The sequence below is a fragment of the Ciconia boyciana genome, chromosome 1 (genome assembly GCF_034638445.1).
Source record: "Ciconia boyciana chromosome 1, ASM3463844v1, whole genome shotgun sequence".
Classification (NCBI taxonomy): Eukaryota; Metazoa; Chordata; class Aves; order Ciconiiformes; family Ciconiidae; genus Ciconia; species Ciconia boyciana.
Window position 1 is genome coordinate 26,070,505 of NC_132934.1, and position 27,924 is coordinate 26,098,428.

Consider the following 27,924-nt stretch of genomic DNA (forward strand, 5'->3'; position numbering starts at 1 on the left):
ACTCCAGATAGACTCCTTTCCTTTCATTTGTTAGGTGCACAAAGAATCAAAACATAACATTTTTTTCTTTCAGATTTTTTTTTATTATTTTGTTGGTCAATATACATTAAGAAGGAATAAACCTAAAACTGTACTGAAGGTTTGAAAAAGCTTTTATGGATGTTGTGGTATGTCTATTGAGTTAAGGTTTATGTCAAGGTTTAAGTTGTGGTTTTGTACGTGGCTTGAGGAATGTCTATGTCCTTTCCCTTTTAATTCCTTTGTTGCAATACAAGAGGATTTTTTCTTTATTTCTGGGAGGGAGGTAGGCTTGCTTAGCAAAAGAAGATGGAAGGCCAACGTGGGGGAATAAGGGTTACAAATCGCAATAGCTCTCTTTTTGTCAGTCTAGGTACAATCTCTTGTTCAGAAGCTAAAAATATGTGGAAGGCATCTATCTCATCATGAAGTCTTAATATGACAGTATCTATTCTTCCATTTGGTGCCTGGTAAATTTTTCTTATTTTGTATAAGTGTTAGCACAAGGAAAAGCAAAAATGTCAGGGTGACAGGAAGAGTTGTTACCAGTGTGCTGCAAGAATTATGTTTCTCTGGTTAGTGCTGTTTTCTTAACCCCCACAGCAGGTCCATCACTTCGGGTTGGTGTGATGTTGGTAGGGTTGCGTGGAAGAACTTGCCATACCTCTGCCTGCGTGGTACCTACGTGCCAGAACATAGTGCTGAGCAGGGCAGAAGTTAATGTTGGCCCTTTGCACATGCTGCTTTGTTGCAGAGCAGAAAGCAATCCATTCAGTGCGGAGGCCGACATCTCCTCAGAGTGCCTTTTATAGACTAAGTTCAGATAGCTAATGGAGTCAGTTTAAAAAGAGGCGTCACAGAAGGATCTCACTGCAAGGCCATCTAAGCTAATAACCTAGGGCTGGTGGAAGTGGCTCCTAATTATAATTATCCCTCTTTCAGGGTGCTTTATTTCCACCATTCTGCTTTTTTACAGTGTTTCTAGTCACTTGCATGTAACTGTTTTTCAGGTATCCAGCAGCTGTGTGGGAGTGTTAATGGGGTACAAACAAAAATAAGCAGAAACCAGTTGAGACTTCTTTTATTGTGCAGCCTATTGCAGCCTTTGTAGTTCCTTTTAAATACCATTCCACTGCTGTCCTGGTTGTCTTTCTGGTATTCCTGAAGGAAAGATACAAACACACAGGATTCTTATCTCTCAAATCAGTTTATCTGACATCCATACAATCACACTGGTGTAAAGCTGGGATGAGTGGAGTTCAGTTCTTGGCTTGGGCTCTCTGTATTCAGTAGTTTATGGGCCAGCTGGCTGATATAACCCTGTCTGTAATAACATGCTGGTGTTTGAACTAGTGCTAGCCAGCTTAGCCCTTTGATCTCATGAACCAATGCTACTTGCCAGGGAAGTATTGATGGCAGAATAAGTCATTAAAGAGGGTGTTGAAAAAGTAGGTGGAGGAGTGGAGAGGGGCTGGGGAAGGTACCGCTCTGTAGCAGTAATCCCACTGGCATCATGTTACTGTGGCTGTCTTCCCATGGGAATAATGCTTAACACTACCATGGTTGTGTCCACCACTACATTCAAACCAAGGAGAAATACTCACCTGAGTTTCAAGTGATTATTATTTTTAACCCTGTTATTCTTTTATTTCAGGGATACTCCAAAACTATGGGAGGCTTTGTAAAACTAGGATTAATTAACCCAGATCCTTATCCTTTGCTAAATTCAACCATGCCACCTCTAACCTGGGTGAGTTACGTTGATTGCTCTGCCTTCTTTCCTCTGTTTTATTAATGTTTTTCTTATTGCTAGGCTTGGGTGTGCTTAGCTATGGGAATCTTGTATTGCATCCTGGTCTTCTCTGCTTTTTGTTCCTGGAAATTAAGAAGATTTTCTTCAGCAGGAGTGTAATACAGTGCTGGAACAGATTATCCAGAGAGACTCTGGAGTCCCTGACACTGGAGGCTTTCAGGACTCAGCTAGACAAAGCCATGGCTGACTTGAGTGCTGGTGGTACTCCTGCTTCAAGTAGGGCGTTGGGCTAGATGACCCTCAGAGGTCCCGTACAATATTTTTATGAACTGTCTTAAATTTTCTGTTAGTCAGAATCCAGCCCTCAGTACTGTGAGTTTGCAGTGTCCATATTGGTACAGGCTCATGATCTTCAGCGTAAAAATATTTTTTAGGGCATCAAGAAGTAAGAGATCATGCCTAAATGAGTATATTAAAATCTTTTTTTCTGTTAAAACTCTGTTAAAACTAGCATTTTTTTTTTGTCTTGTTATGCTGCTTTTCTGTCTTGCTTACTGGTGCCTCACTTTGTCTTAATCTCAGCCAAGTGTGACTCCTATGATCTGCTGCTGTTACATTTGACAATCAATGTTTTGGTTGTCTCTGTGGGCAAAGCAGGGAATTTCATATTTCGGTATGGTGTAAAGAGAGCTGAACTGACAAACAGCTTATTACTTGTTAGGTCTGTTTTTCTGTCTTGTGAGAAATTTTTCTTCCATTTTGCAAACCCCTGAGAGAGTAACTTTGTTTATTACTCAGGTGAACAAAATTCAGATCTGTCTCTTGTTTCCTTCCTTGTGCTTTTATCAGCATTAATCTGGAAAAAGACACCAGGCTTATGCTGTGCGATGGTCTGAGGAGAGCACAGTATTTTTCTGATGATGCCATTATTTCAAGTTAAGAATATCTTGAGTGTTCTCAAAACCAAGAAAGCACAAGGTGAAGAGGCCCAGTCTTGCTTGTCTCTGACTAACATACAGCACTGTTCATCTTTCCAAACTCCAGGAGTTTTAGGGCTGTGTATGGGAATGGCTTTTATTTTTTTGAGATTATTTGTTTCCACTTTCAATTTTAGGGTTGATATCTTCAAGTTTTCTTTGCAAAGATGGGTAGAATTTCCAGTCCTTCTAGCCTCAATGAATAAGTATACAGTGTCATGTAATCTGTGAAAATAATGATAAACTCATTAGTCTCACTGCAAACCTTGTCTCAGCAATGTTGTTGCATCTTAGTACTTTCCCTTTATCTACTCTGACTGGAAAGCAGAGGAGATAGGCTAACCTGAGCTTCTAAACGGACTCTGCAGTTCTTGCTTGCTTCATATCTTGTTGATAGCTCTGTTCATTCACAGCAAGATGGACAATAAAGCAAGCAATAATTAGCATCTAGATAGCACAAAATGTCCTTCAGATATGCACAAAAATCTTCAGAAAGCTTTTTGGTAATATTCCCAGGATTGCCAGAGCCTTGTTCATCTCGTCAGTCTGTTTCCTTTCTTTCAAAAGGGATGCTCTCCATTTCTAGACCAGCTGAAAGACATCCTTAAGTTCCTGACTCTCTGGCTGTCTCCAGGTGGCTTCTCTTTCACCCTAACATCCTCCTGGTGTTCTTTGTTCTTTCTTCACTGCCAGAGGAAGGGATAAGACTAAAAAGTAGGGGGAGGCAGCTGAGTGGTGGGGTACAAAGTGTTTTAGGAAAAGGTGACCCCTATTCTCACTTGTTGTGATTAAAAATCTCAAACTATCTCACTTCCCCTGTACGCATAACCTGCCTTCTCAGAAGTCCTGGATGTTAACTGAGCTTAGTGGAGCAGTGGGTTCTCAGAACCTTGACTGAAAAGGAGTGGGAACAGATGTCAGGCCTTCAGGAACTTTTTTTCTTTTCTTTTAATACAGAAAGAGCTCATGTGCAAACTGGTTGGAATTAAGCCGCCTGCTGAGTACCATGTTCTTAAAGAAGCTGTATTTAGCAAACTGGAAAAGGACAGAAGTCAGCTGGAGGCAGTGGAATGGTAAAATGTTGCAGTGATTTTTAAAGTTTGTTTTTGGTTTTTTTTTTAAAAAAAGGCTTGCAATTCTACCGATTTAGGTCCACGTTGAGACTGTTGAACTGCTATGCTGAACAAGCTGGAAATTAAAAAACTGAGACTAAGCTGTTGATAGGCGATGATATAAGTCTGTCTCATTTCTTCTGCCAGGCTAGGTTTACTGGGAGATGAACCAGTTCCAGGAGCAGATTCCATTGTGGGGGCTCTTGCAAAGCACATGGAGATGAAGCTGCCCTTTGGTATGTGAGAAACTCTTCTTTTTCATGGCTTTGAGTGGAACAAGTCAATATCTCTTATCAGCCTTAATTAGATTAGTTTGTTCACCTTAATTAAAAAACTTTCATGTAGGTTTTTTTAATGTCTTGTGATGTTCTCTATTCCCCCAATTTATCCTTTTCTTTCCTTGTTACATTTTTAGTTTCATCTTAATATTCTGTCCTCCCTAATAATCCCTATCTTAAGTCACTTCCCTGATATATGTGCTGTGTATGCACAGTGCCTTGCTCATCAGGAACCTCATCTTGATGTGATTGAAATACAAGTAATGAATAGTTTGTGTGCTTTTCTCTTAGGCACTGGAGAGAGAGATATGATTATTATGAGAAATGAAATAGGTCTCAGGCATCCTTCTGGTCATTTGGAAAAAAAATTTATTGATCTGGTTGTCTATGGTGATAACAAAGGATATTCTGCGATGGCTAAAACAGTCGGATACCCCACGGCTATTGCTGCTAAGATGGTTCTAGATGGTAAGTGACTGTTCAGGCTTCAGCAACAGTGTTTCATCATTCTGCATCTTCCTGCCTGTAGAAAGCAGATGTGTAGTGTTTCTGAAGTGTATTTAGGTGGGGTTTTTTTTTTGGTTTGTTGGGGTTTTTTTTGTTTGTTTGTTTGGTTTGTTTTTTTTAAATTTAATAAAACTTTTCCTGTTGTCTTTACAGAAATTTTTAATGTGCATGTTTGGGTGTTTCAGTGACTCTTCTTAACTTCTTAATCTATAGAGATTTTTAGTAATTTAATCTTAAGTGTTTCACTGGTGTAGAGGGGACCTTTGATATGGTAAGTTACAATTGATTATGCCACAGTGAAGCAGGCTAAAATACACCTGTGCTGAACAAACTAGTGACTTCCATTGCTACTTTCTGGATTGATCAGATTGGAAGCTTGGGGCATATTAGCTGATCATGTTGTGTGTATATATAAACAGGCAGACTGCCTAGTCATCACCATGTTTAAGGAAATAGTGTGATTTCCCTTTGCTTGCTCTTAATCTTTAGAACTTCATTCTTCTCCTGGCTAACTGAAATGAGCAAAAACTTTGGGTTTGGGGTGGGGTTTTTTTGGTCTTTTTTGTTATTTAAAAAACAAAAAAACTAACCTTTGAGGTTTAGATGCTTTTCACCTAATCACAGTTTCACAGCTCTATGAATTAAATTCAAGCTGTGTATGCTACTATTTCAAACTTTCTTTCCCTTGTTCTTTGATACAGTACTGCTGCTGTGTGAGAATATAATGCCAAGGTTGATAAATCTGCATATATATATATGTAAATATAGAAAAAATAAAATTTATATCATTGCAAATTGATATTTACTTGTGGTGGGTTGACCCTGGCTGGCTGCCAGACACCCACCCAGCTGCTCTCTCCCCCTCCTCAGCAGGACAGGGGGAGAAAATTAAGATGAAAAATCTCATGGGTTGAGATAAAGATAGGGAGATCACTCACCAGTTATTGTCACAGGCAAAACAGACTCAACTTGATGAAAATTAATTTATTGCCAATTAAAAATAGGTTTGCATAGGGAGAAACAAAGACAAAACAACACCTTTGCCCCCACCTCTTTTTCCCAGGCTCAACTTCACTCCTCCATTCCCGACCCCTCAGCCTCTTCCCTCTGCCCCGAGTGGCACAGGGGGATGGGGAATGGGGGCTGTGGTCAGCCCATAACAGCTCCTCTCTGCTGCTCCTGCCTCCTGACACTTTTCTCCTGCTCCAGTGTGGTCTCTCCAGGGGCTGCAGGGGAGTCTCTGCTCCGGCACCTGGAGCGCCTCCTCCTCGCCTCCTTCTCCGACCTTGGTGTCACAGGGCTGTTTCTCACACTTTTTTCCTCACTCCTCACTGCCATGCAGTGCTTTGCCCATTCTCAAACACATTTTCCCCGAGGTGCCATTATCGTGGCCGAGGGGCTCAGCCGTGCCCTGCGGTGGGTCGGTTGGAGCCGGCTGGAACCGGCTGTGTCCGGCACGGGGCAGCCCCGACCTCTCCTCACAGAGGCCGCCCCGCAGCCCCCCTGCTGCCAAAGCTTTGCCCGGTAAACCCAGTACAGCACTTAACACTTTTTTTTTTTCCTACCTTTATCTCAGGTGAAATAGATGCCAAAGGTATGGTTATACCATTGACAAAGAATGTTTATGGACCAATACTTGAACGTGTTCGGGCAGAAGGCATTGTGTACAGTACTCACAGCGTTATCAAACAGTAACTGGAAGCAGTGGATTGAATCAGGTTTTGGCTTTGTTTGGTTCCCCCCCTCCCCCTTTTAAGAATCTCAATTTGGACCAGCTGAAGGCAGCACCTGCCGTTTCACACACAAATTATACCTTCCATTAAACCAGTCACCTGACTTTGATGTAGAAACTGCACATACCCAGATGCATGAATTGTGGTATTTTCTTCTGAAAACTGTTATGCTTTCATGTACATGTTTCAGCATCAATCAGATCTTTCCTAATAGCTTTCCTAAAATATCTCAGGAGGGTTTTTTTTTTTCTTGATTAATAGAGTTTATCTTCTAAGTGTATAGGGTTATTATTGAGACAAATTTAAGCTGAAAGAAAAATCTATTAGTGGATTCTTTTGTGGTGGAAAAGTCTGGTTAATGAATTCCATTGATTGATTGTTTGATTGTTCATGTGGTAAAAATAATTTATCAGAATAACAGAGATGAAAGTGATACTTCAATTTTAAGTCTTGTTGTCCCTTTCCTTTTAACAGTATTTGTGAATGTTTTCACAATACCAATATGCAAGAAATAGTTTAGAAATTCTGCACTACTAGCAAATAAGATCCTGTTAAATCTTGAATATGTTCAGTTGTTAAATATTTGAAATCTAGATCTTAATATTTTTGAAATCCCTCTCTTATGAATGTAAACATAAATTAATTGGAGGAGGGAGGAAGTTGAATTTACCCTTTCCTGTTACAGAGTGGACGCTGGTTGCGATATGTTGCAATACCTGCTGTTACGTATTGCCTTGTGCTGCAGAGAGCACACTAGCATTTAGCTCTGCAGCTAGGAAGGGCGTTCTGAAATACAACACAGTTAATGTGCTTAGAAGCCGCTCCAAGTGACATGTTTACTCTTTCCACTTACACTGTGTGCCTTGTCCAGGTTAAGTACTGTTACAAAGGGAATAGACTATGTAGCATAAGCAGCTTTGAAATGCAGCAGGCTTAGGGGTTTAAATCACTACTTTTTGAGTTAGCTTCTGTCCTTTTGCTATCATGCTTTTGAAGTGTTCATTTGGGAGCCTATCCATACTACTCAATACAGTGCCACTTTCGACTGATGAGAGTTTGCCAGGGTACCCGCTCACTTGATGCTAAGTGCTGTGCTGCACAGACGTGCCAGCCTGGCTTCTAGTGAGAGTTTAGCCACCCAGAATTTAACTTTTGTCTGAGTGCAGCTTCCCTCTGACAAAACAGCAGTTGCTTCCTTCCAGTTCAGGGCTGCTTCTATGGCTTTTGCTCAGGGATTTCTACGCCACCTTGCAATGCAAGCGTGGCTTAGACTTCACCAGTTAGGCCTGTGAGATGCAATGCTGTGGGCAGATACCATTTGCGCTGGTACCTGTGCAACTGTCTGGAGCTCCCCTATTCTAAAGCTGAATACTGATGCTGGAAGCTGTCTGCTTTCAGCTGTGCTCACAAGCGCACTTTGCTGATAAACGCACAGCCTTTTACCTCCTGAGAAGCATAGTGCTATTACTACAGTCCCGAGGGGCTGGAATTCCAGGTGTTGCTCTGCCCGGTAGGAAAAGCAGCCATAACAATAGCTGAAGTTTTGATGTCCAAGTTTTGCTACTCAGGATTTGGATTTTCTTTGTGCATATGTAATGAAGTAGCAACTGCAACAAAAGGAGGGTGAAAGGAGCCAAAGGGAGAAGAAAGAATGAAGGGCAGAGTATTATTGTCAAAGAGGAGGGCTTTTTATGCTGGAGCACTGAATGCTTTTGTACTGTCAAATTTGGATTGTTACAGTGCCATGCATGTTCTGAGTATCGGGTGAAATCCTGGCTCCACTAAGTTGCTTTGCTTCCCAGTGACCTTACAGGCTGTTGGTCTGTTGTATGGCTGGTATGTGCAGCTGGGGTAAGGATGGAGCCTGCAATGAACGTTCTGCTTTCTGCTGCCTCCTCCTTCCCCCGGCAGATTAAAGGCCTACAACTAACGGTTAAAATTAGACTTGTATCTGCTGGTCCCTTCCAGTCCAGTGCTTGGTGAGACCAGGATTTTACTAAAGAATTCTCTGTTCCCTCCTTTACCCCACAAATACACAACCATGGAGTTGTGGTTTTGTATATATGCATGCACCTTACTTGCTTTTCTACCTAGGAAATGCAGTATGCAAAGAAAATTGGAGTTTTTAAAAAGTATGTAATCTCTTTGGAGCACAAAACAAATGAGCACTACGGAGTGATTTCTTCAAGGAACACTGCTACTATTTTTGAAACATTTTGTATCAGAATATATTTCTGTTTCCCAGTGCAATGCTGCTTTTTGTTTTCTAAGTTTAGACTTAAATGAATTTATTGCTCAGCTTCTGTATGAAGATTAGACTTCTCAGTTCTCTTTGCATATTATTGGAAAGATAATTGTATGTTACACACAAGATTGCTTGAAAAATAAATCTGAAAACCTGTGTTTCATTGTCATGTCATCTTTACAGTCTAATGAGATGTGTATGAATGGGATTTGGTTTTTTTACATAGATGGTTATATTGAAAGGGTTTCTACATATGGACTTCTCTATGTACATGAAATACCTTTCCATACTTCTTGCTAGACTCACAAGAAAAGACTCTTCAAGGATTGTTTAAGCATCCACATCTAACACCATATATATATCTGTACTTAGACATCATCTTCAGCTATAATCTTAAGAGATGCAATTTTTTTAGCACGTTTTGTGCTTGGGCACAAGGACAACTACTTAAGTGGAAAGCTACAGAACAGTAGCTGTATAATGTCTCCCTGTATCCCAGGAAGAAATGAAAGCTTGGTGTCTCACTGCCTATCTCAGCTTAAGGACCTTGCTCGGCTGAATAGGTGGTTTGGTTTCTGCTATTGCTGCCTGGGCTGAAAGGCTCTTAAGCTGTTTGTTCACATCAGGCTGCAAGGAACAGATTGTTTGTCACTGTGTGTCTCTTCTTTTTTCAGTTTGGAATTTATTCTAGTGCCAGCTCTCCATGACAGATAAGATACCAGTTGCTTTCTGAGATGGAGGTGCTTGAGCACCGTTACACTCAGACTCCCTTCCTTGCCTCAATGTTTCACACTCTGCCCTCGATATTTTTATAGATGAGAATTACATCCCTTTTCAGGGACTGGAGCACAAAAGTGTGACTTCCAGACAAAGGGCATGCACTCATAGCACAATAGCTGTTTAAGGGGAAAAAAATCTGGGGTAAAGTGATTGTGATTAGGCTGGAAAACTAATGAGGAGGGGGAGAAAAAAGAAATTTAGCTTTGAGTGTCTAGCAGAATTTATCAAGGTGAATCAGACCATCTCAAATACACTGTGCCTAATTACAGGGTCACAGGATGTGGCTTTGCTAAAACAAGGGAATGAGTACATAAAGCCAGAAGGGTTTTTTTTTCTACTTTTTTGGTTCTATAAAGAAAATAATGCAATTGGAAGCAGAGGGGAATCAGGGGAAATGTGGCCAAATGTCCTGAGAGACTTCTCTTCCCTCTTGTCCCTTTGAAAGTAAAGTCCCTAATCCACCAAAGCACAAACCTGTGAAAAGAAATGGTGGTCAGACCTTAGCCTTGCTGCAAGGAAGCAGTGAAAACCAAGACTGTAACCTAGGAGGCCTCAGGCTTACGGTAGTAGTTGGGTCCCCATTTCTGTTTTTAATTCCGACAAGACAACATGGCTCCTTCCCTCCCCAGCCCTGCTTTGCTTATGCTTGAGAACAATTAGAGAGAGAAACGAGTTTGACTTTGCTAAACTCATCTTGAAATAAGCATTTACCACAGAAAATTTCAACCCATCTGAAATAACACATGTTATCCTAGGGCGTCGCAATGAACTGTGCCAGGTAAGGCATTGTGATAAAACATTGCTAACTAGTTTAGTCAACTGATTTTCAAGGTCCATGCTAAGGTCTTTAACTCATATGCTGTTGTACTGATAGCTATGAGTTTGTATGACTTCTAGTAATTTATTGCTGACTTTTGTAAAGCTTTTCCATAGGTATTAAATCACACCACCACAATCACTAAGAAGTTGGTGTTTTTTTGTTTTTTTTTTTTTTAACTCTCTACTCACCTATGATTTCTTAGGAGGAAGCTTACTGATCAAGTTTTTCTTGGCACACACAGCTTACAGCTTTGTAAAAAAAAATCTTAAACTGACATTGTTTATTAATATCCTGCTTTTTGCAGGAGATACATAACATCTTTTCCACACTTGACCCAGTTTGAGAAGGCAGGCTATATGTCTTTTGAGTCTGTAGCTTGGATTACAAGAAAAAAATTAATTAGAATATGGCCTTTGTCTGAGAGAGGAACTGACACGCATTTATTAAAATCTCTAATCCATCACGGTTGAAGATTATAGAAGATTTTTTTATGATTCTTATTTTTTTCTAGACCAGAACCAATATGTGTGAGTAAAGAGATTATCCTAAGCACTTATGTTTTAAATAACTTGTCAGCATGCTAAGATGATGAATGTGATTACAAACATCTCTGGAAGAAACCTTGAATGACAGCTGATTCCTTGGATTATAATTTTAAATGTCTGAAAACATTTAGGTTGAAAGAAACAGTTATATCAAGATGGGGTTTTAGAAAGAAGGATTCCTTTTTCCCTTTTGGTCCATACAGGCTTGAAAAACATAGTAGAATTAATTGGCCTAAAAAAGACTTTGTATATACAACTCTATGAAACTGTAAATAGATTAATAGAAGATCTCAAAATAAAAAGCATAAAGTTATGTGAGGCTACAAGCCAGATTTCCTAAAGAAAAGGCTGGAGAAGTAGCACAGGAGCATTACAGTTTCTTATGTTGTGTGCTAATGTGGTGAAGAGCAGAAGTATACGGTAAGAAGATTATGGAATATGGTTTGCAAATTGCCATAAGATCACAATTAACCTCTCTCATACGGGCACCCCTAGAGATTAAGAAAGGAAAAAACGTGTCTATGTTTTTGGAATGAGAGGGGGGAATTATATCCTATCGCTGTCCTCGTCAGCCTAGATGTGCAGGTGGAGGGTGCCAGTCACCCTGAGTGCTTTAGAGGAAATAGTAAGGAACCCCCAGGCCACCTGGAAAAAGAAGATACTCCCTTCCTCAAAGAGCAATCGTTACGCACCTTTGCGTACACCAACTTTGTGCCGGAAAGCTGTGAAGAGAGTGTATGTGTCATTCAACAGTGTTATAAAAATGTATATCGTTTGGGACAATGAGCCCATTCTGTATATTTGTAACTCTTACCAGCCCCAAAATAACACAAATATTATAATAAGAAAAAAAATCTAGATCCTATTTTTCAAAGGTGTTTAACTTGGCTAGGGATACATTGTAAGTTCACTTGCACTTAGAAGCCTTATCAGTCCCGTTCTTCCCGGACTTCAGAATTAGCAAATATGCAGCTATGACAAGGACCACAGCAAAAAAAAAAGAGTGTAAAACCTGAATAAAGATGTCTTGGCTCAGAAAAGTAGGTTCCCTCATTTCTGAATTATTCAATCAACTAGTTATGGCTGTGAACTAAAGCGGCAAGTGCTAGTATCTGCAGGCACATGGCTGCGGCCCTGACCTGAGGCTGAGCAACCTGTACAGATCCTGAGAAACTGCTGGGCATGAGAGGGGAAACTGCTGGAGAGAGCAAGGGGGAGCAGCTGACAGATGTTACGAATAGTGCCATGAAGCCTGGCTGCGTTTCACAGGCGGTTCATGGGGAGTTATGTGAGGGAAGGCCAAACGCTGGTGGAGACCTTTTGGAAAGAAAAGCCCGCAAGGCCAGAAGTACCAAAGTAACCGTGTTGATAATACCATGTACGGTATTATGAGCTAAGGCAGCATCAGAGGTTTCACATTTGGGTGTGGATGTAACAAGACTGGGGCCCATGAAGAAAAGGTAATTAGGTAATTAAGTGGTTTATCTGCAAAGAGACAGGGAGACCAGGGTGAAACAGAGGGATCAGGGTGGATAGGGGAAAAATAAGCAAGGGAAAAATGGAGAGAAGAGGGGTAAAAGGGGATGCGTGCATGTAAGCAGGCAGCTGGGCAGTACCCTTGCCCATCTATGCCCTGTGCCTGATCACTGCCCTCTCTGTCCTGCCTTCTTTTTAAATCCTAGTCCCATTTTCTGTGTGATGAATCCTGTTTCTACCACTCTCTCTAGCGTGTGTGCGTGTGTGTGTACCTCCCTGTGTGGCATACGTGTCCTGGGTGGTCCCCGGCTGGACCTGCACAGGGGCATTGGGCTGAGACAGGAGCATCATCCTGCATGTGGCCCTGGCGGACAGGGAAGGGGAAACCCCCGGGGCCCCAAGCCCAATGGGTTCAGCTACTCCATAATGCCTGGGGCTGCACTACTGTGGTTATAAAGAGAAGTGGTCAGGTGTAGAAGAGAATTCAAGTGCATTAACATGTTACCACAGTTTTACAAAACAAACTATACATTACATTGTTCTGATTATTTTGTCTATACGATCATTTTTAGAAAAGAGGACAAGAGCAGGAAAGAGACTGCTTTACCGCTACCCGTTCTGTCATTCTGTGCCATTCTGTCTCCTGGTCTAGCACCTTCATGCTCATTTTGTGTATCAATAGTACGAGGCTTTTAAAAAGTTTCCACTGTTTAGATTCCTCTAAAACTAAATTCGTTCTGGCTTTGTTGCAGCTCCACCTATCTTTAATCCCACACTGCTGAAGGGGTCTAGATCTATCTGCTGACGCACTGAGATCCCTCACACCCCCTTGCCTCAGGACACCAGTCGACTAAAATCTCCAAGTCCACATCAGGTCTGTCTTCTCCCATCCTTATTTTTCATCTAACATACTGTCCATTAGTTTCTTTGGCATGCTGGTCCAGAACCGTATCTCTGCTCTCAATATTTCTACGTAGCAACTGAATGTACCAAAGTGAGAAAATAGTTACTCTCACGGCCTGTGTTAGTTTTAAGCAAAGATCTATTCCACTCTAGGCTCCTCCACCCTCCCCAGTGCTGCAACCTCCAGTACAATCAGTATCTTTTCTTGCCAGTTCAGAAGGTTACTGAAAATAATTGAGTGGCCAAGTTGAAACATTTTGCTTTTGTTCTTGCAGAGTTCTCTTTGCTTTACTGCTTCCCAGCGTTTGGCTTTTCTTTGCCAAAAGAGGCAGCAAAGAGCACAGCAGCTGAATGAATTATGTGAAGCAAAGCCAGCACGGAGAAGTCTTGCAAGAGGGCAATTAAGGCAATTTGGAGGCCTGGGAGAGCCCGTTAGCCTGGGGGTAACCAGACTGGGAGAGGCTAAACCAGGAGCTAAGGTGGACGCTATGGGTATGGGTGGAAGCAGAGCAGAGATTAAATAACAAAATGTAAAGTTTTCTAAAACTGTCTTCTGAAATCGCAGATTCCACAGGCAGAGCAGCCATCTCCAGGTCAGCCTTGAGTCCTCATTCTTGCAAGTGAAAGCTCTCTCATATGGCAGTGAAGACTGTTTACTGTATGTGGTAGACTGCTAAGCACAGACTGGAATATTTATATTTATTTTTCAATGCCATAGGTAAAAACAATTTAACAATGCCAAGTACAGGTGTTATTCTCATAAAAACTTCTCATTTCAAAACAAATGATTTCTATTTCCCACAAAAAGTTAAAATCACATGCAGCTATATGAAGGTTAATTGCTTAAGATGCACAATTATATATCAGAAGACTTTGTTAAAATAAAAACATACTGGACTACATCATTTTAACAAGGCAATTACACAGAACTAGAAAACTGACTCTGTAGTAAAATATAAAAATCTACAATTATAAATATAAATTTGGTCCATGGAATCACTACAGAAGTAGCAGTATTTACAGTAAGTATCAGATTACTATTCTAAATGTCTAACTGAAGTCTTAAAATGTTAAATGTTATGGAGAACAGTATTTTATTTACATTCTACTATATTAAAAGTTAGATTTCTAGCAAATGTAAATTGTTATAAATACAGCAAATAAATCAAATACTAAAACCATGACATGTTTGTTTGTAATTGAGAGTCCCCTAACATCTATAAATATGATAATTTTAAGTTAAAAGTAAAGCCAAAAACTAATACTGAAAAAACATACCACAATTCAATTCTTAGAAACACTGTAAAAGTCAATCAAGTTAGTCCAGACGTAACAACATATTACAAGAAATCTTTCAAGAAAAGGCACACATTGTTAATGATAAAAGTTCCGCAGTAAAGTCATATGTAACAGAAATGACTGATCAATGGTTGCGATTTGATTATATATATAGTGGCTGGACAGATTTCCCCCCCCAAAGTATAAAACTGAAAATATTAATGGTAAACTCCAGGTGTGACTGGTGTGATGTAGGTGTGTGTGTGTTTAATTTGATGTGTTAATTAAACTAAAGATTCTAAACTTTCAGCTGCATTTCCATCGGGTAAAGCTGAGCCATTACTGTCCATAGATGCTGAAGGGTTTTCTTCTTGCCTTGTGCTGACAAGGCTGAGAATAGCTTTGTACAGAAACTGGTACTGTTCCTGGAGAAGAAAAGAGGATATAGTCAGTGTGTTGTCAGAAATAATACAACTAGATTATCTTGTAACACCGTTACTCAAAATTAATTAACGGCTGATGTGTCAGTCTGTTAATGTACTGTGCTCCACAATTTATTGTGTTACTTAGCAGCTTTATTAATTTTCAGACTAATAGCTCCCCCTGTACACAATGTAAAGCACAACGTTAAGGAACACTGTACAGGTGGGGGAGAAAACTGTATTTTTAAAGAAATACTATGTGCTAAATCTGATTCTTGTTAAAGTCAATAGCAAAGTTCCCATTGACTGAATGGGGTCAGGATTAGGGCTACTATTTGTCTGTTGGCTTTTTTTTCCCTTGAATATGTTCTCACTCTTTGTCCCCTGAATTCTATCAAGGCAGATTTTTTTTTTTTGGTACTTGCAGTTACTGTTTATGTTTTTGAAGACCCTGCCAAGTGTAGGAAGAGAGACGAGACTTTGTGGGAAGAATCCCCGAGGAGGTCATTGCCTAGAGGGAGCGGGAGGTCTCAGTTGGGTGCAGTGGGAAATGGGGAGTGCCAGAAGCCAGCTGGACCACAGTGTGGGCTGGGAAGGGGGAAGCAGCTGGATGCTCTGTGCAGGGCAGCATCTTGAAAGTGCAGGCACAGTGAAGACTGTGCTGCACCAGGTAACAGCGGATGGTCTCAAAGGACAGAGGAGTATTTTGCGTTCTAGGATGGATATAGGAGGATAAAGAATTTCTGTGATGGAAGGAGTGGGGAGCAGTAAGACAGACTAAATAGAGTGGGGTTTGGGGTCTGGACTATTAGGTTGCACTAAGAGACATGGGGTAGAAAGAGCAATGAATTTGAACATCTGCAGTAGGAGGATGGGAAAATGGAAAATTGAAATCCGAGATAAAGGGCCCAGGTATTTGCTGAAGGCTCCTGGGGCAAGAGGAGTGAAGGTTCTAATGGTGCTGCTGAGGTGCGAAGAGTTCCCATTTTGACTGCATTGTCTGCCAGGCACCTCAGTCTGGGCTAGCTCGGCAGGGCAAGGGGCAGACAAATCTGTGAATCCTGTGTCATGTCCTGTTTTTTCCTGTCAAAAATGTGATAATGCTAACCCTAACATTTCACTCTCAAAGTGTTCTCCTTATTACATCCATTGTAGCTCTACAGCAGTCAGTTTTGTAGTGGTATGACCAAAGGGGCAGGTTTCGTAGTTTTTCATTTCTGTGATGAATTTTCATTTGTATCACACTGACTCAGTAAGTAATTCTTATTTGTTATACTTTTAATTTTTTTTCTTTCTGTAAGCACAGTGACAATGGTGTCAAGTGACCATTCAGCACCTCATAAAAGATCAAAGTCCATTCTGAAATGGAAAACTAGGGTAACTACTTCAGGGTCTACTTGGAGTACAAATTTATTCCTGCTGAATTAAAACCGTTGTTTACATGACATAGTGCAGATTTTTATGATGACAGTGGCAGCTCTGTACATTTGGAATATGACCACTGGATAACCACATAACAGGTTTCCAGGGGAAATACTTTGTTTTGGAATAAGCAGCTGGTTCACTACAGCATCTCTGTAAGACAGTTGTGATTGGCTCATGCAGAACCTAAGATACCAATGGTTCAGTAATGTTGCCCAAAGATCTAAGCACGCTAATAATACCACACATAGGAAAAAAAATATGCACACATTTTGCTTATTACTTACAATGTCTGTAAAGACTCCAGGCCTCATCAAATTTATCATCTTCGCTACCTGGTAAACATCCACTGAGTTCTCATTTTCCAGTTGATGCATCAGCGTTGTTAATGCACAGAAAGTGCCTGCTGTCACCCCTCCATGCCTTTGTAAAGTAAAAAAACCAAACCAAACCAAAAAAGTCTTTAGAGAATGGATCAAGTTACTACAGCTGGAGAAAATACAAAATCCAGGGTAAACTGGTAAGATGAATTTCTGTCATGTGATCTTTACACTTTCTGAAATAGGCTTGCCCAGCAGTGCCTTAACACAACCTTCACAGCACCTGGCTACAACTCCTGGAGAGTCTTTAAAAGCCAGTCTTAGGGTTATTTCCCTACAGTCCTTTATTAACTAAATCCTGAAGGCCTCAGGTCCTTCAGGATTTCAACATTTCAGTATTTTTGGCCATTATTAAACGGCTGGAGAAGGGTAAGGTGCCTCATCTAAATAGTCTTACTTCTTTCAATAATAGACAATGAAGCCCTGACTGATTTCGTCTCCAGTGCCCTACTCAACAATCATCCAGAGTATCAAAATGATAGAATTGAAAAGAAAACATTGAAGTGTGATAAAATAAAAATGTTTCTCTTGTTGATGCAGCTGAAACAGAAGCAGCAGCACTATTGTTAGGTGCAGACTTTGTGCCTTGTTTCAGTGGCTTTCACTCTAAAGGAGATGAAAGGATGGTTCTACAGAAAAACATCAAAACAAACTGAAAGCTGCAGTTCTTACTCGTCATGTACAATCATGGGTCCATCACGGTTGGAAGTTTCCTCTTTAATGATGCCGATCAGTTCAAAAGTTTTACTAATAGGACTATCAGGATTTGGCCATTTTGGACACTGAAAATGCCTCACTTCAAGTACATAATCATCCTAAAAGGCGAAAAAAAACATGAATCAATTTGGTAAAAGATTGACTGTCTTTATTCTTATGCTTCACCCTGTTCCAGTCCAGCTCCAGCCTCCAGATACAGAATCCCACTGCTGTGGAGGTTAGACTACCCTATTCCCCATGTCACCATATTACTGATAGAGGTCACTCCCCTCCCTGAGTGTTTCAAGGGCATGGAATTTTATCACTCATTTACCATAGAAAATGTAACAAATTATAGGCATTACCTTTAACAAATCAAGTCTGAGTTACATGTTTATGACAGTGTTACCTGTGTAGCTTCTAAAATAAAGTCTTGGATTATGAGCTTCTCCTCGTTAGACAGACACTTGTGTTCTTCAGCAATCATAGTAACTTTGAAACTCTCACAGTTTATAGGCTCATCTTTGTTTGGCCAGTATACAAATTCATCTTCAGCCTCCAGGAAAAAAAAAGAAGCCGTAAAAGTAAGTAATGTTGAGCTCTTAAAATAAAACTTAATCCAACATAATAAATAATGTTGTCACGTATGTAATCAATGCAGCCAGCTAGATTTAAATTGATAAACCAAAACTTGAGTGGGATCACAAACATCACAAGTGATGGTTTTCAGACACCTCTGTAGTGATCCTGACCAGAAGACCATTGTACCCTGTGGAGATAGTGACCCACGTAACAGTCAACATGTGCTGTGCTGCGCTGTGCCACAGGTCCAGCCTGCCCTTCAGGCTGTGTTGTGCTGCCCATAGCCCATGGCCACAGGATAAACTTGGCTGGTGGATTGTAATGTAGGAGCCTGCAGGCAGCTCCCACTCTGTACCGATGATTACACCACTTGCATGTGTAAAAGTGCAGCAAGAAGTTCTCATGAGAACATCCTTTCTGTTTGACAGTAGAAACAGAGTTGTTTTCTTTTAAGAAAAATCCTATAATAGCTTGAATGACCAAAATGGGGGTAACCCTTCCATGGACAGGAGCTGCATGACGTGATGTACCTTGATCAGAGATACATTCAATGCTGTACAACTCGGGGTTCCCAACATCTATCTGATGGGATGTAAGATTATCTATACTACCCTCTCCTTTATAGTGTTAGCTCTAATAAACAGTATTTTAAATGATACTTTACAGAGTCTGAGTGTCTTTCTTACTGGGATCATAATGAACCAGCACCTCTTGGCAAAACAATCTCCCTTATTACAAGGGCTAACTTAAAAATCCATCTGTTTTACAGGAAGTGTAACATTTATAAAACATTGATAAAATAAAAAACCAAACATTGTCTTGGTTGTACATGTTTTTCCAATCATGCAAGACTCTCCAAAGCATTGCATGGCTTTCCTCCAAACTCATTACCAAACATGATGCCCTCCACACCTCAAGACTTCTCTAAGTACCAACCTAAAAGCTCTCAGATATTTCTGCACTTCTAGTAACTGAAAAACATATTCATTTGTTATTAAATTACACATGCAGGATGAACACGTGAGCTTCCTTTGCTGTTTAGAGTCAAAATCCCTGCTAAACATTTGTTTGTAGCTTTAGGAGATGAGCAAGAGAAACAAACTCATCTTTCTCCCCTTACCTAATAATGGCTGAAGAAGCCATATTACAACTAAAGTAAAAGTCCTGGGGCGAAAACTAACCTTGCATAACAGTTATTTCTGCTGTTTGTCTCTTTTCATAAATTATACGGGAATCATTCAATACTTTCTCATGCCAGTTGCAATCTGCGCAGACAAGGATCTCCAGATTTCCACTAGATGATTGGAGGACTTTACACTCAGTACAGTATTAATTTTTAATTGTTTTTTGCAAAATCCAATATATTGTCTCATGTCCTGCATATTTCAAAATGGTAATACTAATAAAATTCATACCTAAACCCATAACAATCAGCCATAAAACTTACCATATTCTGGCTATCAGGAAGCATGACTATTAGCTGGGCATTATGGTCCCATATCATTCTCCAGAAATCCTTGATAGTATGTAGTAAGGGATGCTGGGTAATAATGAATTCATTACTTTGATAATAACCCTGCAAAACAAAATCAACAGACTCAGAATTGATGCCCAACTATTAACATTTAAAGGAAGCTTCTACTGGACAGCGCCAGAAGCCTAGAAAATAAATTGCAGACTTGTGCCTCCTTTGGCTTCCTGCAAATATTAGTAGAATATAAAACTTCCATTGCAGTATTTTCCAGATGAAAAGAATAAAATCAGTTACACTGAAATAATTTTTAAAGCTTCAAAAAATTTGATGGAAAAAAAAGACAAAAGAAATCAGTGGAGACTTGAACGGCCAACTCAGAATGAAAATACATTAACTCATACACACATGCTAATTGCTCTACATTAGCCAGACTTCCAGAGGAGCTGGCAACATGAAACAAATAAAAGAATACTTGAAAGATCCGCAAAAATCCCAAGCAGTCTCTTAATTTGTACAGATGTCCCAGATCAACTTCTTACCACAAAAGAGCGTTCCTTTGCAGTAATGCACTTGATCAAGGATCAGGCATACACAGCACTGCAGGGAACTTTCCCATCTCTTTCTTGAATGTCCAGGAAGCATTTTGTTCTGGCTTTGGCTAGGACAGAGTTAATTTTCTTTATAGTAGCTAGTATGGGGCTATGTTTTGGATTTGTGCTAGAAACAGTGTTGATAATACAGGGATGTTTTAGTTATTGCTGAGCAGTGCTTACACAGAGTCAAGGCCTTTTCTGCCTCTCACCCCACCCCACCAGCGAGCAGGCTGGGGGGGCACAAGAAGCTGGGAGGGGACACGGCTGGGACAGCTGACCCCAGCTGACCAAAGGGACATTCCATACCATATGGCGTCATGCTCAGCATATAAAGCTGGGGAAGAAGAAGGAAGGGGGGGACATTTGGAGTGATGGCGTTTGTCTTCTCAAGTAACCATTACACATGATGGAGGCCTGCTTTCCTGGAGATGGCTGAACACCTGCCTGCCCATGGGAAGTAGTGAATGAATTCCTTGCTTTGCTTTACTTGTATGCACGGCTTTTGCTTTCCCTATTAAACTGTCTTTATCTCAACCCACGAGTTTTCTCACTTTTACTCTTCTGATTCTCTCCCCCATCCCATCAGGGGGGAGTGAGCGAGCGCTGTGTGGGGCTTAGTTGCTGGCTGGGGTTAAACCACGACAATTTACTCCTCCCTCTCAGCTAATGAAGGGGAAAAGAGTTGAAGAAACCCAGGGAACAAAGACATAATGGAAAGCTGATGAGCTATGGTGCCTTGGGCTATGCCAGTTGCAAAAGCTCTGTAAGACCAGCAGGTAGGAAGGCAAACCATAGTACAGCCATTAAAACCTAACTTGTTAGTTAACACTTTTACTTCATCTCAAAAGATCCTTCCATAGGTGGCATTTAGCTTTACCTGTTTTTAAAACTATGATGGGATTTCTGGTTCTACAGATTGTTAAAATGCAATGCACTTAACCAAAATTAAAAACAGTAATAACAGTAATAATACTTCCTGGGGGAAGAAGTAACTCTTTCAGGCAGCGTGAATAATGGAAGAAAGGAGCTTTCAAAATCAAGACTGTGCCACCCTAACTCAGACACATGGCAGCTCTGAAAACAGCTACACAATTGGACGTTGTTTTTCACCAATACAGGCAACTGACTTACCATAATATAGGAAGCATTGATGTAGTCTGTCCCTTCACCAGACAGTGATGAGATACCCACTCTAGATCTTTCCACTGCAAAAAAAGTCATGAACTAGTATGTATGTTGCAATGACTCATATAATATAGCAATTATCTCACATATCTCATAGTAATGATAATGCTAAGCTCCATCAATCAGGATAAAGTGTTATCCAGCCATCTATTTTGTTTCCCTATGTGTAGTACTTAAATAATTTCTTCACTAAAAGTGCTTTACAGAACATTGCTCCACACCAATGCAGGTGTCTTCAGTTCTTGCTGAGGAAAGATTAAAGGTTTGACGCACACAGTTCATAAACATTTTGCCACCCACAGAAGACGATTTGAACAAGCTTACCAGGAATGATGGATGAAGTTCGGTTCTTTTCTCTGTTACACTGTTTGAGTGCAGTTGAATAATCACACTGCTGTGTGTTAGACTGGCTCAGTAACTGAAACAATGAAGTTAAAAAAAATTAGGTAACCATACAAAAGCCATTCCTTTGTTAGGTGCATTAAACAGAAGGGCGCATGTATTGCAGGTTAGCTGTCTCTCTTAACTTTAGGCATCTAGTTATCTGGCTAAACTACTTAACAAGTCATCAAAATATTTTTTCTTCACTGTCTTATCAGTTCAAATGACTCTTGAGCCCTAGGTCCATAAGCATGTCTTTGAAGGAAATGCCACTTTATGTTGTTCCACATCCAGCCCCCCCCAGTGCTTGTTGCCATCCTGGTGTCACTTCCATTTTGCCTGCACAGCTGTTTGTGTAACTTCAAATAGTTTTGGAAAACAGTAAATGTCTGTGCAGAAAAATCTGCATTGTTATACAGACAGTATAGCTCCTGATGTGAGGCATCTCTAGATATCCCAGTTATGAGCTTCCTGATTTTCTTTCCAAACACGTGAGAGGAAAATAGGACTGATCTGGGGGGGTCTCACTGACTTGTTTCAACTAATGCAATTCAGACAAGAGCATGAGAAGGAATGAGCATATACGTGCATACACCACAATGCTGTACAACTACTGCTTGGGCGTGTAATAAGTTTGGAAAGCAGGTTTTTCCTGTTTTTTAGGGGGTTTTTTGATTGCTAGAAAAATCAACCAGATTAATCAGAATGTTCAAAAGAATTCAGAAGACTTTTCTGTGATGTTTTGGGCTGGGGATGTGTAGCTTTCAGAAGCTGCAGGCTTTGGAAAAACAGATAGCAAACCAGGGAAGTTCCACCAAAATGATCACATTTTTTTTTCATCTAAAACAGTTCTTCAGTAAAACAAGACTCCACATTTTTGTTATTATCCTAATAATTTTAGCTTGCACAGGGAAATGAGATTGAATGAGACATGTCCCTTTCTGATAATATTTAAGCTCTTGAAACCAGAGCTCTACATGGCTCCTGCAATTTGCATTGCACACTCTGTATTTATATATATTTACACACTCTGTTTGTATATATTATGTGTTTTATTCTTTCAACTGTGTAGGAAAGGTGGGATGCTTATTTCTCCAAGCACATCACAGCTGTGATGAGTCCCTACTTTTCCCTAGGAAAAAACAGTGCAACACTGTCAGATCATTCAAGCCAGGATAGCAGCAAACTGTGAAATCCTTTGGTATGTTGTTCCTATTCTGTTGTTCTGTATTGTTCATTATCTTGAAGAAATACTAGCGACTGTGCCTATGTGACCAAATACTTCAGAAAATAAATATATATTAATATTTTTGATAGCCACATTATCTACAGACTTATCTGCTTAAGTTTTTTACTTATGATCCAATAGCTAAATGTAGAAAGAATACACATTATCCCATGCAGTCCTCCTTAGAATTAAAATCCTTAGAGAGAAAGGTTCTAATAATTCATTTCCTGTTAAATTAGGGAGAGGAAAGTCTGTTTTGCCACATAATCTGGAAAACATTTAAGTGTGATTTACTTCTTTGGATTCAAATTCATTTGTAGGATTTTCTGTGTTTCCTCTGTAAGTGACCCAGTGAGCGAGCTAGACTTCCCATTCTCCCCCTGAGTCAATGAGCTGTTTCTCTCACAGATTCTGAGCTGTTACCCGGCTGGCTCTGCTCTTTCTCTGGGTGACTGAAAGTCCCGTGCATGTACACACTGATCTCCACATCCACAAGTACCAAAGCATTCACTTATCGCCTGCTGAGGTGAAGTCTGTCTTCTAGCCAGTGTTGTATGCTGAGGGGAATATGTTGATTGACCAATATAGCTCATGACATTTTTGCCAGAATGACATCTTTCCAGACTGCTGTTTTACCTTTGGGATCTTTGTGCAAAGTCATGTAGTTAGATTTTCCAAAATCTACTTACTGGCCTATTTCTCATGCTCTTGGTTTTTTTTTAAATTCCTTTTTTAGGAGTATGCAAATAATTATTTTGTCCCAGGTGACTGCATGCATTTGTTAAATTACTCTGAATTTAGGCTCAGCAGTTAAATTTTAGATAGAGAAAGCTAATGAAAGTTGTGTTGAGATACCGACTTTTAAGTCATTCAAGCTTGCAAGCCTAAAGCTTTTCATGTTACTATCTGGGAGAGCTCACCTTGAATTGTTTCTCCAGTCTGGTCTTTCCTGTTGGTCCAGGTATCAAGAGAGCATTAACATAGGCATGAATGTGAGTCTCAAGGACTTCTGTTTCTTTACTGAGTATTGCTTCAACCAATGCATCGTGAATGAAGATGTATTGCTCCTAGGAAAATAAAACCAAACATCTGAGCTCTAATTATTTTCAGATACACCTGGACACCTCTGGCTAAGCTACCACTTCTGACATGGTCAGTATTTCTTCACAACATGCTGCTATAGGGGAGTTTTCTCAAAAGTGATCCTCTACAGTGAAGGCTGTCCCTCCACAGTGACAGTACACATTTACAAGCACAATTGAACTACGCATGCAATGTATATATGATATAATACCAAATCCCCAACACCTGTGGTATCTCATGTTCACAGAACAGAGTTAAAAATGCAAGCATAGCCTTGAGTCAAATTTTCAAGTCAGCTTGTTATGCAACTCTCCCTGCCTGTTCTTGCAATAAAGTGATCACTCCCAGTTCCTACTGCTATGCTCTATTTTCTCTCTCACATCCTTCGGAACAAGTGCCCATGCTGTTGTTGATTACCTTTTTTCCTGTTGAAAGGCACTGGGGAATATAACCACCTGTTCTTGAAACCTGAAATAGACTTTCAAATGCCCTGCTGTTGTCCGTATTGTTTTCTTCTGGTCTTTCACTATTCTATATATAATCTTCAGTTTAAAGCAGCTATAGATAATCTTCTGCCTGAAACAGCTTTTTTTCCTACTTTTTATTGCCTGATATCAACTGTTGGATCAGTTTCAGTGAAGAGCTGAACACCTGACAATGGTGTTTCATAAAAAAATCTATGACCAAAATGCATGCCCTGCCAAGAAGGTGCTACTGCGGGAAGCATGATTTATACAGACTTTCTCTCTTCTGAGTCCTCCCTAATAAACAGACAAGAGCCCACAGATAGGCAATTTCTAGCGCATTGCTCTAAGTGAGACTAGAAGGATGTCTCTATAAAAACAAGGGAAGCAAAAGGGAAAGTCCAGTCTGGTGACTGGTTGCCAGTCTGTCTGGCGGTGCCAAAAAAAGGACTGTATCATGTCTCCTCCTTCAAACAGAAATAGTCTGTAATAGTGTCTCGCTATATATATTTTATTCTTACCTCAGTCTGCACCAAGTAGTTCCTTTGGGTACGTATGTGCTTTAAGAATCCAAATATGTTGACTGTCCCTTCATGCTGAATTTGCTGCAGCATGCTGTCTAACACTATGTATGTGCCTGTCCTTCCAACACCAGCACTACAAAACAAAAAAATAGTCTTGAGCCTGAAGTAAAACGATAATGAAAAGAACTGTTTCTTATACATAGCTTTTTCAACAAACTGGTGCATAGGGAAGATTTTGCTCTACAAATCTTTTTTGTATCTATGTATCTATTTATCTTTGTATTTATTTTTATGATCTACTTTGCTAAAACTTCAAGGCTGGTAATGAAGAGAAATCTTTTCAACTCATCTTTTTCTCTGTGCAAGAATAGAACTAAAGATAATTTTCTCAAATGATCTTTAAAGTACCAACTGGTATAGAATTAAGGGGTTTCCTGCAGGTCTGCAATTTTCAGGCTTCTGATATTCCTTAGGATACTTCGTCAATGGTGGCAAATGTCAGAATTTGGGCACAGCTAATGTGGTCAAGTTCTTCTATGTTGAAACACACATCGCTTTAAAGGGAAAGTTGCATTATGCCACCCACTACAGATATAGGAGATTTCAAAGATACCGGACTAAGGAAAACCCCAGGAAGTGGCAGAGCTGCTGAAGGTACATCTGTAAAAGAAAAAGCTTAGTGCTCTTCAGATACAGCTAAGATGGCAAGCAATGGTTGAAACCCTTCTTAAAAAGGGAAGATGCAGAAGAAAGGGTTAACCAACTCACTCCTGTTATGAACTCTGACTCATTTAGCATGAAAAGGGCTGTATTGTAAGATTAAAACCCAACTTTTTCTTTCATAAAATATCTAGGTAGGAAGTACAAGGTCAAGAGGTCGTTTTTTGTTATCTAGTCATATATGGGAATTAGCCAGTTGTAATTCCCCTCTAAGTTATAAGGAAACGTTATGTGTGTTGGTACATGTAACTTGACAGCAACACTGTGCTGGGTCTGTGTGGTCCCTTACAGGCAGATCCAAGCTCAGTCCGTACATGCTAATTCAGTCATCTCATTTTTTCCACAGACGTGGCACAAAGCATGGGTAGTGTGAGCTCAGATTGCTGTAATAAGCTGTCTAAATAAACATGATATAAAACTGAAAGGTCCAGGTTATTAACACACTATTAGACACAAAAAAGTATAAAGATTACCAGACACCATCTGTACTTGTTATGAAAGACAAAACATGAAAAGTACCAAAATAAAAATAGCTAAAAAAACTTTCATGAAGTTTGTCATCTGTGTCCTCCATATAGCCTGTAAAGATAAATAAAAGTTACATTTCTAACATGAGATGACTCCTTTGAAACTCCATAGTGCATGGGGACAGGTGAACTAAAAGCTGAACAAAACTGCCTACGGACGGAGGTGAGTTATACCTATGACCCAATGGAGAGGTCTGACTGAAGCCACACAACTTACCACTGTGCACTTTTTAAAAACTCAATTTAATTGACTTATAATGTATTGCTGATCTCTCAGCCCGCTGGCATAGATCTCAGACTTGGCATTTTGGGGAAACTCTTAATTTGAACTTCCCAAGAACAGGCAGGATGTAGATAGCAGCAGAACAACCAAAATGTGGAATTTTCATTTTGCAAGCTAAAAACAGATTTCAGTCAGATTAGATCATCCCAGAAATAAAATATCTTCATTTGCAGCATTTGTGAGGTGACTTTACCTGTTGGCTTCCTCAGAGTCAGCTCCAGAAGGACAGAATTCATGAGGAGGTTCTCTTTCCAAATGTTCCATCAAAGGTGAGGTACTACAGTGGAAAACCAGAACCTGCTTATATATTTTACAATAACCCGGTCCTTCACGGGCATTGTGAAGTCATTCCAGGCCCTACAAGCCCTTTTTAACCAATTTTCCCTGAGCTGCCCAGTTTTAGTGAGCACTGACAGAACACCTGCCTGCACACTGCAGCACATGCAGACCTCAAACCGTTCCCCAGAATGCTCCTCCATTGCAAATGACTGCTAGAGCGCAGAGTAATGTTAAAAACAGCAGAGTTGTAGTTCAGCCAGGAATAGAGTGAGTCTTCTTTTGTGGACAGAGCTCCTCTTAGGACTACAGAGTATCCCTGCACCAAAGAAAGCATGAGCCAAAACCATCCTACTGATACATTTGCAGAAATGAAACAATTACTGCTATATATGTATCTGGTAAGCCCATAGCAATCAAGAGAGTAGTATAGAAATGTGCAAAAAAGTAAAAAGAAAAGCATTTTTGCAAAAAAAAAGAACATAGTGCAGAGCAGCATCATCTTGTTTACGGAGATTTATAGAAGTGGCACGGAAAGTTGATTAGTTGGCCTTACCAAGGATAGAAATATCAGCTAAGTAATTAATCTTATTCCATCAGGAATTGTTAAATGTGAGAGTGAAATTTTGCTTAACCCACCACTGAAAAATTCTTTTTTCTGCAAAACAAAAGCGGAGTGAACCTTACGGCGGTAAAAACCACACCTGCAATGAACCACAACAGGCCCCACAGCGTGGCGCTTGGCATGCGATGCCTTCCGCACGAAGGTGAGCACGGGCAGTGTGTATTCTGGAACACCCATGTCAGGCCACTGGGTATAATGGTACTGAGTTACTATACGTCCACTAGACCTCCCTTTCTGGGAACCCTGCAACAGAAAAATAATTCCATATGTAAGCAGCCCACATCTGAACGACAACTCTTCATAATTTTATTTCTGTACCTGATAGTTCTTGAATTAGTACTGTCCCTATTTAGCCTAGCTCTGAATATTCCAGCTTTCAAAGAGAAGAGGAAGGGCCAGTGCTTCTGTCCCATCAGCTTGCCCTCTGAATGGAAAAAGTACCTGGCCCTGTCCCTTAGAAAGCCATAGAGAAAGGCTACGAGTTCTGGCTAACAAATTACAGCTGCTTTTACGAGTCACCAGCTATTTCTGACACTCTCTTCCTCTGCTGGGTGGACAGAAAGGGGAGGATTCACCTCACTCAGCTTTAGTGATCTACACGGGAAGTAGCCTTGTGTAGGCTGCTTTTCTAAGC

General features: G+C 40.3%; 2 protein-coding genes across 3 annotated transcripts in view; one reads left to right on the plus strand and one right to left on the minus strand.

Moving 5' to 3' along the window:
- AASS (aminoadipate-semialdehyde synthase) overlaps nucleotides 1-8,780 on the plus strand; it is a 32,728-nt gene extending 23,948 nt beyond the window's left edge. For both annotated transcript variants that reach the window (XM_072861104.1, XM_072861113.1), the window contains 5 exons: nucleotides 1,673-1,768; nucleotides 3,706-3,821; nucleotides 4,008-4,096; nucleotides 4,430-4,606; nucleotides 6,222-8,780. In XM_072861104.1, coding sequence (XP_072717205.1) covers nucleotides 1,673-1,768; nucleotides 3,706-3,821; nucleotides 4,008-4,096; nucleotides 4,430-4,606; nucleotides 6,222-6,340 — 597 coding nt within the window. In that variant the 3' untranslated portion in view covers nucleotides 6,341-8,780. The remainder of the gene's footprint in view (nucleotides 1-1,672; nucleotides 1,769-3,705; nucleotides 3,822-4,007; nucleotides 4,097-4,429; nucleotides 4,607-6,221) is intronic.
- Nucleotides 8,781-14,709: 5,929 nt separating this feature from the next.
- PTPRZ1 (protein tyrosine phosphatase receptor type Z1) overlaps nucleotides 14,710-27,924 on the minus strand; it is a 104,610-nt gene continuing 91,395 nt past the window's right edge. Inside the window, exons 21-31 of the mRNA XM_072848687.1 lie at nucleotides 27,370-27,533; nucleotides 26,583-26,666; nucleotides 24,857-24,992; nucleotides 23,709-23,855; nucleotides 21,504-21,597; nucleotides 21,126-21,199; nucleotides 19,375-19,503; nucleotides 17,755-17,901; nucleotides 17,322-17,464; nucleotides 16,557-16,692; nucleotides 14,710-14,850 (exon numbers count right to left, since the gene is read on the minus strand). Of these exons, the coding sequence (XP_072704788.1) occupies nucleotides 14,710-14,850; nucleotides 16,557-16,692; nucleotides 17,322-17,464; nucleotides 17,755-17,901; nucleotides 19,375-19,503; nucleotides 21,126-21,199; nucleotides 21,504-21,597; nucleotides 23,709-23,855; nucleotides 24,857-24,992; nucleotides 26,583-26,666; nucleotides 27,370-27,533 (1,395 nt within the window). The remainder of the gene's footprint in view (nucleotides 14,851-16,556; nucleotides 16,693-17,321; nucleotides 17,465-17,754; nucleotides 17,902-19,374; nucleotides 19,504-21,125; nucleotides 21,200-21,503; nucleotides 21,598-23,708; nucleotides 23,856-24,856; nucleotides 24,993-26,582; nucleotides 26,667-27,369; nucleotides 27,534-27,924) is intronic.